Genomic DNA, 10,837 nt, shown 5'->3' on the forward strand with positions numbered 1-10,837 from the left:
TAAACCCCACCTCTCCCCCCCTTCACCTCCCCTCTCCAGTGCTCAGTGGAAGGGGGGAGAAGTCTTTGTTGGCAACCTCACCCTGTAGCCCCCTTTCTCCCCTTTGCACATCTCCTGCCCCTCGGAGGAGCCCTAGTGAAAGGTGCAAGGAAAGCACACCCGAGCTGGCAGCCCCGGTGCAGAGCTGGGGTGCTCAACCTGCAGCGAAGGCTCACAGCAAGGGATGCAGCAAGACAGACTGTGGGTCAGCAAGGGAAACTGGCCCTCTGAGGGTTTTTGATCATCGCATGTCATCTCCTCCTGCTCTGCTCTCATCATATGGTGTGGTAGCAGCTCAACATGCATCTACAACGTTGCTTCTCTGCAGTGCCTTGGCATGCACCGCTTCCTGCCCGTAACACTGAGACCACGAGCAGAGGAGTGCCAGGCTGGGAAGAGGCAGGCAGTGATGGACAGGACACCTTGGGGGAAGGTGGCCAGATGGGCACGAGGGGGTAGGACTGAGATCAGGGCTGCTGGAGCATCCTTCCAAAGCCAGCACAGGATGATTTAGCACGCACAACCCAGAGCCCTGCTGAAGCAAGGTCCCTGAACTCTTTCCAGATGGCATGGAGGTACTAGGCGATGTGCCAAAGGCCACAGAGGTGATCGGCTTAAGCACAAAGTATAGAGATAACTTGAAACAGATGGATCAATTTTTTTTTAAACAAAGTTAGTGACTATGCAGGCTTGATTATGCCTCTCACTAGCTTGTAATCAATACTTAATATAGCAAGCGCTTCTGTGCTGCTTGGAAATGAGGTTGGTGGTCTGAATATGCTTTTCACTTCCCCATCCTAATGCATAATTTATATCACTATTGCTATAAATATAGCCATTTCAGGGAATATACATATGGTTGCTGCACCACAGCAGAGATGGTAAGGATTAGCTCTCCTCAGCTTCCACTAAGGAGTGCTAGGCTAGCACGTGAACATTTGTCTGTGAGAGTCCACTTTCACTCCTGCAAGCCAGAGGTCAGCACATGAGAAAGAACCCCAATATGGGGGGGGGGGGGGGGGGGAGACAACTCCACACATTTTTAAGAAGACACATGAATCAAATAAGGCTCACAGCGAAGCTTGGGGAGGAAGGATGCAACACAAAAGATGGATGGGGTTTTCTGCAGAACCACCTAGTTTAGCTGTGGGATTAACAAAAGGTCAGGGAAGGGCAGCTGGTTTTCAGGTGAGAGGCTTTGAGACACAGGAATATGTTTCTGAGCAATGAATATGTTTCTGAGCAATGCAAAAGTCCCCGCGTCAGCAGAGAATGCTCCAGAGAGACAAAGAAACTAGGCCGGGGCGTCGTAACACACGTAGAATTCGGTATTTGGGTCGTGCTCCAACTGTTTCTTATTCTAGGAGCGAAGAGCTGTTGTGTTTCTATACCCGCGCTGGCAGCGTGGTGGTGGATCTCCTCCCTCAGGGTTACAGGGAGGCAGAACATGCCTGCCCACGGTGCTGGAGCCAGACCGGACAGGGAAAAGTTTAGCACAGCAGCCTGGGTCGCTAAACAGGCAACAGAAAGAACGTCCAACGCAAAGGCCCCGCTGCCCGCCTGCCCCGCCACGGCGCGGAGCGAACAGCGCTGCGCACTCCCACAGCCGCACGGCGCCGGCGCGAGCGCATGCGCACTCAGCATCCTGCCATCCCCGCGCATGCGCCACGGAAGGCGCCCCGCCTCCCTCCCACCCCACACCCGGCCCCGACGCGCCACGTGACGCCGTGACGCAGGACGCGGCGGCGGTTTGAATCGCGGCGCGCGCACTCTGGCGGTGCTGCCTCCTGCGACGATGGCGGTGGTGAGGCCCTTCGACAAGCTCCCGGCGCTCAACTCCGCCACTGTCTTGGTAGGTCGACCGGGACCGGGCCGCCCCCACTCCCCGCGCGGCTGCCGTCGCCGCCGCGCACCCTCCGCCTCGCTCTGGGCCGCACCGCAACGGTAACGGCACCGGCGGCGCTGGCCCCGCCCCCGCTCCCGGAGGGGCGGGGCTCGCGCTGTCCACGTTGGCTCCGCCCCGGGGGCGGGGCTCAGAGGCCAGGTCACGTGGGGGCGCCGAGGAGGTAGCAGCTCCGCGCTGGCCCCGGGGGGGGGGTCGCGGTGCTGCCCCCCCCTCCCCCGCCCCGGTGCCTCCCGGGTGCTGCCCTGGGCCGGTCGCCCCGAGCTGGGTCCTTCTTGGGGCAGTATCTGATGATGCTTCCCTCCGTGTCGCCGAGCAGCTGGTGGGTTCAGATGAGAGTCTGCAGCAGAAGCTCGCAGAGGCGATTCTCAAAGAGAAGAAGAGCTTCAAGATCAGCATGTGAGTTCTGGGGGAGGGAGGGATGCGAGTCTTGCCAGCGCTGTCTGGGCCTGCCCGCTGCCAGAGGTTCCCGTGCCCCCCTCCCCCTTCAGCTTGAGATCCGGGCAAATGACCATAAGCAGATCATACAGGTACTGCTGTCATCTGGTTTAGGAGGAGAAACACAAGCAGAGGAGGTGACGCTGATCCACAAGTTTCTGCTTCTGAAGTACAGATAAGAAGCTTGCGTATAAATGCAGCTTCTACCCCAGTGGTAGTAGTTGGAACTAAGGTAACTAAAGTGAATTCCTTTCAAAGACAGAACTTGCTTTTGTGAACGCTAGAGTACAGTATTGCACAGATATGCCTGTCATTTACAAAAGACAAACTGTTCTTTCTTCAGAAAAAGCAATTTGGATCTGCTTAGAAGTGGGGGTGGAAAAAATTCTCACTTATTTTTCTTGTTTATTGTGCATGTACTGTTCGCCTTTGCATGTTGCACAGATGTTTGATTAATAAAGTGCAAGGGTACAGTAAGGGCACCATTCTGGGATTTTTTTTTTCTTGGTTGGCAGACAGGTATATCTAGGGATTAAGCATATGCAGAAAATTGAGACAAGTAAGATTCCTGCAATTACTTGAAACCAATTAAGTTTTCCTGAAAGACGTCCATTAATTCTAGTGCTATTCTTAGCCAGAATCTGATTTATATGCATGTGCAAGCTTTCTTCAAGCTATTAAAATGCATTTGGAATTTTAACTTTAGCTGCATGATGAGTCCTATCTAAAAGCTTGCCTAATTAGCTTTTTACTAGATAACAACCTTGACAGCTCTCTTGCCAAGAGCAAATCAGTTTAGTCAGATTTTTCAGAAGGTGTTCGTGTTATTTTGCATAGTCCTAGACTGCACAGTAAAGGCAAACCTGAATTAATGTTTTGCTAGCTAGTTTGAATTTCTGCCCCTCTTTGATCATAGCGTCCCAGAGACTTATGCTAACTGATAGCAAATTATTTGCCCAATTTTCTATGCTAATACTACAGCCTGTACTGAGCTCTGAAGTGACGTAACTAGGTGGCTACTGATATTCCAGCTAGGTAGTTCAAGGGCATTGAAGTTTATGCTTGCACAACAGAGTGATTGTGTCAGGATGAAAGTTCCTGTGCTAGAATCGCTAGGGGAACAGAGATCCATGACAGCTCTTTTTCCACTGTGTTGGCTTGGGATTATGTACATTACAAAGTAATACAGTGTCTGGCAGACCTACCTGAATGGTCTGGAGACTCTTGACATCATTGAATGATGTTAACTTGAATATAGTGGAATTCTAAATCATGGAGCTTTTTTTTTTTTTTAAATGGGGATATCTGCTAACTTCACCAAAGCTTATCACTAAATCTCACCTGAAATTTTTAAGCTCATTTGTATTGCAATGTATCTTCTAAACACAATTCACTCATATCTTCTGTTAGTTTCAAAATGTTTTTGTTAAATCATACCTTTCATATTTATAGGAAAGAAAACACCTTTATTTAGAGGCTGGCAGACACCTATATTGCAAGTCTCAATACAGAGTTCATTAAAAATTTAGTTAAAAAACTGGAATATGTGATCATCTCATATGTTGCCTTGATCTGAGGTGGGATAAGGTGTATATGTAAATAAATGCTTGAGGATATAAAACGTCTTTGCTCATTCTTTTGTTCCAAAATACAGCCAACTATTTGCTGATGCTAGCAAAGCTACATATGAATGATAGAAGGAAATGTATTCTGTAGTTTGTGATTGCTGGAGAAAACTATTAAATCCCACAGTTCTAATTGCTAGAAGTGAGTCTCCAGTGAGTCCAAGATCAGAGTTTCTCTCTCCTCTTGTAGTGAGGGAGTGGTATGTGAGAAAGATTGAAATTCTGGGGTTTTTGTTCTTCCAACCTACCCTTCAGGTGATCTTCCAGAAGCATGGCATTGGTAACGTTCTTCTCTGTGAAAGGACTAAGCTGTATACTACACAGGCCTTTCTTTTCAGTGGGAAGAAGGGTTTTAAAAAAAAAAAACAGTGGCTCTTTAGTGCCTAAATATTTCATAAGTAGCTGGTGCTGGATCTGCTTCCTGGTCACTTGCCACATGGTGAACTGCAATAGTTAAGTGGATACTGTCTTGCCAAGCTATTTGGGTAAACTGGCAAATTTATTTTTCAGTCACCTTGCAACATCCCTCCCCTTACCTTCAGAGAGAGATCACCTTCGGCCCAGGATAGATCTGATTGCATTTATGATTGACATCAAGAGCAAATACAGGTAAAAGAAGGGCAAAACTATGATGGGGAAGCTGATATCCTTTCTTGGATTGATGGCTAAATCTGCATTTTTCTTGTGTTGGAAACATTGAATACTAGACCTCAAACCCAAGATTTGCTGTGGTAGAACAGCTCACTAATAAATGCAGTGGTTATCCAGCCTCAAAGAATGGATTAGGTAGGATTGTGAACGTGGCTATTGTGCATTAAATTGCCATAGCGGAGAAGGCAGAATTTCTTCCTGGATTCAGGTATGGAGTGATATGAGCTGAGACTTGGAAAGACACTGCCTGTAAAATTAGGTGGAAATTATAGTGGTACTCCTAAGTTCTGTAGTACGCAGATGGCTGGCATGCACTAGGCAGTACTACCTAATAATCAGCCACTTGCTGTGTTTGTGTTGGCACTTCATTGGCACTGCTGGCTGAGTGGGATCAGCACTGCAGATGTCCCTTTGGAGAAAAGGAAGTCTACAGGGATCAATCCTTCTTCTCTCATCTTGTGCTTATCTTTTCAGAAATCTTATTTTTGTCCACAGGCCATGAGTGAAGACTTGTTAGGGGACAAAAGTCAGTATTCTGTTACTTAGTTAGCTTGTGACTGATGATCTTGGGCTTTCATTTACCAAAAGTGACAGGCCCAGCTGCATACTTACAGTACAGATGGTGCTGCAGAAATGTGTGGGTTAGCTCTTTTGAAAGAGCCTAAGTAGTACTGAAGTCTCATTGGATCTTAATGAGCTTGGATGCTTGGTGTCTGCAAATCTTAGAGGACGCTGTTCAAACTAGTCTAACCATTAAGTCTTGGGTAGAAAGGATATTTTCTGGATTCTTCAATGGCTGTGGGTATTACAGAGGTCTCTGTTGCCATGCTTTTTGTATAGAGAATGATTCTGTCAGCTCATGGATCAACAGATTTTAGCATCGTTGGCTCTCTATTTGGACTTCTGAAAGTTATTCCCTTTGTCCTTGTGGTGCAGTAGTTCTACCTCCTTGTCCCCACTGGATTGTCTGTGCTTTTCTGACAGCTTGAAGAATGTTGAAGCTTCGCTAGCTCATGTGGATGCCAGCTTCTTCCTGGGGAAAGTATGCTTCCTTGTCACTGGGGGTATGTATGGCATCTGCCCTCTTCATCTCTCAGCAGCACAACTCACTGTTGCTTTTCTTAAAACAAGGCAGTAGCTTAACTTGAAACAAAGCAGAGCAGCAGCTTTGTCAAAAGCTTTGTTTAAATTATAGCTAAACTCAACTGACTTGTTTTTTATTAACTACAGGGTAAAAAAGCGTGGTTTTTGCTCACTTCCAGTTAGACCTCTCTTCTCTGTCCCTAATTCTCTAAATATGAATTGTGTTATTGATTTTCTGTGGCACTGCAGAAGTCTGTCCTAATGGTAGTCTCATTAGCAGTGAGGAGCATATGATGCTGTTGTAATAAAACGAATCCAAATGGAGAAGCTACTGAACTATTATATATATTTTTAATATATGATTGGTATCCCTGCTGTGTGCTGTCTGGTCCCATTGTGCCTCTAATATTTTTCTCTCCCTTGCTTCTGAGCAAAAAAGGTGCTTAGTTTCATAGCCTCCCAGGCTTGGCTCTGAGGAGCTGGAGGGACCAGCCTACACTGCTCTGTGTTGGAACAGAGCTGCCATGTCCCTGGAATTTTGGGGTCATAGGAGGGCTTCTTCTGGGGTGGGAAAGGAAGGAGTCTCAGCATTACCTTGTGCTATGACTCTTATGATGGGGTGAGGTCCTGGAGATAGGAACACCCTGTGATACTACATGGGACAGGAGAGCTTCTGATTGATGGATAAGTGGAAGATTTTGCCTCTGCTGACACTGTATGGGTCCCTTATCCAAAACGTTAACAACATTGCAGTACTCATTAATGTGGTGATACTATTCCTGCCATCCGTATTATGAGACTTCTGTGCTAATACCCGGTGCTAATCTTGTACCATTCAGTTTGTACTCCTTACTGTTGTCTTACCAAATATGATGCTCTCAAAATTAGCCCTGGATCATTTTGTGGATGTGGAATTTCCTGGTACTTTTCTTCACTGAATGTTGATTATGGGCCTCGTAATGTGGAAAAACCCTTTTCTGTAGTTGGCAGGGTGAATTATTGCAGCGTACAGACGAATGCTGTCTGGAAACTGGGAGAAGTCTATTGCAGTCCTGTGCTATACTGTGAGCTGGAGGTAAGATGCATACTTGGCATCTGAAGGAATTTGTGGATTCCCCTGCTTTCTGATTCTTAGTATAGTCATTATGTTAGTAATAAATACATGTACATATGTTACTATCATGTGTAAGTGCCAGAGACCAGATTCTTTCTACAAGAATAGTACAGGTATAGGACTTTGGCTGTCCTTGAAATGAGTCTTCTAGATTGATTGTAACTTCCTGTGCTACTTCAAAGTTTCCGAAAGCCAAGCCATCCAAATTTAGCAAAGACTTCCTTGCCATGCAAAGCCGTGGTATGTTTGTTCCTTAAAGCATTCTCTCTTCTTCCTGGGAGCCCCTGAGCTGTTGTCTGTCATGTGATTCTTTTTCACACTGCACATACAACACTTCCTGTTACCCAGGCTTTCATGCTTCACACACCGTTTTGCAATCTGATACGCCACTCTTCTCAGTTGAAAAGCTGAAGGGAGAGCTTGTCACTCAGGGTAGCACACTTCAGTTTTCCGTGTACTCATTATACCTCATTGAGGGACCTCTTCCCTCACCAGCAGATAGTTTTGTTCCTTTGGCAATCCTTTTATTTGCCTCTCCCTCTCTGAGCAAATCAGAGTGAGGTTGGGCACCCAAAACTTTCTTAGGGTCTTTGAGCTGGTGTAACTATGCCTTCTCTAACAGTAAGCAAGTAAATTGTCCTGTTTGGGGGTGTGTCTGTACCTAGCAGTCCTGAAATATACTTAGTGCTGGTTTTAATGCTGCCAGTTTTTCTTTGTATAACAGCTGAGCACTGCTTTTTTTATTTTTATTTTTAAATTATTAAATAATTTCTCCATTTTTGTTCCCAGTTGGAAGGGATACGAGTTGCCACTGCTCAGCGACTTCTCCGGATGTTGCAGATCTGTTCTGGTCAGATACCAGGGATTTCTGCCTTGTCCTTTGGCTCGTTGATAAGGAACTCTGCTGATGAATAACCTTGTATTGTGAGAATTCAGCCAGATTCATCAATTCTTCACTTCCAGGCATTCAAGCTGGAAACACTTTGGGAAGGTTTTTTTTTGCCTGTCTTATGACCACCTCCTCCTCTAGAGCTGTTCCTAGTTATTAATCTATCGAGAAAAGCTTGATTCCTGTTTAGTGGACAAGGCAGGGGTGTTGGGGGGAGGATAGCTTGACCTGGGGATCCCGTTATTACATCCGAATCTCATTTTATACTGAAGTTCGGATTTCACCCAGTTTGCCAGTGGCCAGAAGCTACATGTTTTACTGAGAGAACATCAAAAGAACAGGCCACTGTCCTAAATGCTGCACATCATGGTTGGATATCTGAGTTTCAGTGGCCCAGAACTACTAGAGATGAGACACCAGGCTTCTACTTCCTTTCACCTGAAATATAGCACCTTGGACTAATACAAAACCTCACTGCCAAACTTGCTGTCTCTGCACTAAGAGAGTAATGTGGCAAGAAGGCTGTCCTGCAGCTTCTAGATATTCAGCAATTGGCAGTTAATGATCCAGCTGTGGGAGCATCTGCCCAGTGAAGGGCTCAATATTTCCATGCCTGATACCTAGTCAAGGTTGAAGGGACTAAAGAAGGTAACTTAGCACTTTAGCTTTCTTTGTATCTTTAAAGAAGAAAGTTCCAGAACAAAGTTTTCAGACCCGGGATAACAACCAACCCAAGTCTTTGCTCATGGCTTGAACAGCTGTAGACTGTTCTGCTGCAAGTCAATCCCTGCAGGCCAAGGAGGAGTCCTCCAGAGAAGTCGAACTGTCTCTGACTCAAGAAATTAAGAGGTAAAGAGGACTGTAACTGAGAGTATTGCTGCACGTAACAGGTTATTGCCTGGACAGGTGGGGCAGAGAAGGAGAAACATGCAGCCACTAATGAAAATAAGCCTCCACTTTCAAAATAAAGAGCCATGAAATAGCTTTTCTTTCAACCTCGGGGAGTCAAATTTCAGAATAGTGGAAGCTGCTGGCCCTTAGCAAGCTTCTGCAAATAGGGCAGTTCAGCTCCAGGAGCTACATTTGTCCCTCCAGCATCCTTAGTGCTGGAGCTCTGCACTCTGGGGCTGATCACAGATGGAACATAGCAAATCTGACTATAACAACATACAGAAAACACATGGTGTCTCTTGCAAGTTGGGCATATGCTGCATATAAATCCCTTAACTGACAGGTTCTTGTCAGCAGTAATTCATGCCTTATTCTTAATGCAAGCTAATAGTATGTTTTGCAATTCTAAGTTAATAAAATGTATCATATTTACATTAGTTGTATGCTCTCTGTTTAGATATGTGGCATGGGCTCCAAAATCCATGAACGCTTCCACCAGTTTGCCCTGACAGTGAGTCTGGTCCTTGCTGTTTTTGAACTTCCTGTTCAGTGGGGTGGGCTGCAGTCACTGTTTCAGCCACGTGGTGGTGGTAAAAGCTTTCCAAAGAAAATCCTTTATGTAAACTGAATTGAGCCACCTTCCAGAATAGAGTATATGGGTGGTTCTTACCCAGAACTGGATGCTAGGTAGGAATGAAGTCTGGAGGCAATCATTTAAGCTCCCCTCTGGTTTAATTTATTAAATCCCTAGTGGTCTGCTTTAATGTTCCTAGGTGCAGAGCTCTAGCTGAGCGTGCTGTTTCCCTGAGCTTGTTTCTGACATCTGTCTGTGAGCAGGAAAAAGCAGAAAGCAGCATTGCAGGCTTAATCAGCTGTGAGTGTTGGCAGTCCTTGCACAGACAGCTCAGCGAGGCACAGAGCCTGTATCCTTGCTCAGAGGACACATGAATCCTAACTCTAGTTGTATTGTTGCTGGGCGAGGGGGAGGAGGGTGGGGTTGTTTGTCAGCTGGAACAAAGGAACTAAACCATTCAGCTGCATTATGGTGTCCAAAAGGGCTGGACTCTCTGGCTGTAGCCCAGAGGAGAAAGATGTGTACAGATTCTTATGGCCATGTAAGAAGGATGGGGAGCTTAATGGAGATGCCCTACTTCCAGCTAGCTTTGCAATCCTGATAGTGCTAGCCAGGACTTTGCCACCAGAGAGGAGCAGTCATGCTGAGAAACAAGTTTCTCTTAGTTGGTTATGCTGTCTCAGCCTCGCTCTCACTTTGGGTCCCTCAAAATAAATGAGCCCATGGTTTAGAATAGACTAGTTTCGATTTGCTCTTAATGTGCAGGTGCAGTCTGGGGGAGGGGAGGAAGGGCTGCGGTGTAAAACAAAAAATGAGCAATTCTTTTGTCCTTTGCAATCTACTGTAAGGTGCATCCCTGTCTTATCTCCTAGGTTGCTCTCCAGTTGCATCTAATAACCATTGGACTGCAGTAAAATCCATTCAATTTCAAGAGTAACTTCTCTCACTGTGATAATTCTTAAGTGGTGAAAATGAAACCTTCTTTGTTTCACCCAGAATACTTTGTAGCAACCAATCTATGCTACTGTTGGTTCCAGGACCTTCAATTTTTTTTTTTTCTTTCTTTCCTTTGGTATGTTTCAGGTACTGTATTTCCTTCCCTCTACTTTCAAAGGGGAAAGATGCTGTTTGTTTGCACTTCCTACAGGTGGTTGAATCCTACCTGGTACAAAATGAAATCTAGTTCCTTAAGAGCAGCATCTCTCTTTACCTTGGGGCAAATATTTTTCTTACTCTTAAAAAAAAAAAAAAAAAGTCTTTAATAGAACTGGCAGGGGAAGTGGAGCATATCTAAGAATATGACACTGTGTCTCAGGTCCATCATGTTTTACAACTGAAAGTAGTTGGGACATATCTAAAGCTACAGCTACAACTATGTAAATACCTCTAGGAACTGTCAGCTATTAGTTTAGACAGGACATAGCAATGCCCCTAACAGAGAAGACAAGGCAGCTGAGGATATCTTTTGTCTAGATGGAGTAGTGAGTGCTAATGTTTGTGAAAGTAGTATTTGGGTTGGGATCAGACACAAGGAAGGCCTGAAGTTGATTAAGATTAGCAATCCAGAGTTTGTTGTGTTTAAACATCATTAAAGAACTTGCCGAGCTGGTTGAAATCAAACAGAAATGTT

At 45.6% G+C, this 10,837-nt stretch overlaps 1 protein-coding gene across 3 annotated transcripts; it reads left to right on the forward strand.

Moving 5' to 3' along the window:
• The first annotated feature begins 1,748 nt into the window (after window positions 1–1,748).
• Window positions 1,749–9,065, forward strand: CENPM (centromere protein M). Of its 3 annotated transcripts, none has more exons than XM_026102259.2 (6): window positions 1,749–1,891; window positions 2,262–2,341; window positions 4,516–4,614; window positions 5,593–5,720; window positions 6,723–6,814; window positions 7,643–9,065. In XM_026102259.2, the coding sequence occupies exons 1-6, from the start codon at window positions 1,835–1,837 to the stop codon at window positions 7,766–7,768; spliced, it is 582 nt and encodes a 193-aa protein (XP_025958044.1). In that variant the 5' UTR covers window positions 1,749–1,834; the 3' UTR covers window positions 7,769–9,065. The 3 variants fall into 3 exon arrangements, with proteins under 3 accessions (XP_025958044.1, XP_025958052.1, XP_064367843.1); XM_026102267.2 differs by having other exon boundaries at window positions 5,641–5,720; XM_064511773.1 differs by lacking the exon at window positions 4,516–4,614 and having other exon boundaries at window positions 5,641–5,720.
• Window positions 9,066–10,837: the final 1,772 nt, after the last annotated feature.

Source organism: Dromaius novaehollandiae, chromosome 1, assembly GCF_036370855.1.
Source record: "Dromaius novaehollandiae isolate bDroNov1 chromosome 1, bDroNov1.hap1, whole genome shotgun sequence".
NCBI lineage: Eukaryota > Metazoa > Chordata > Aves > Casuariiformes > Dromaiidae > Dromaius > Dromaius novaehollandiae.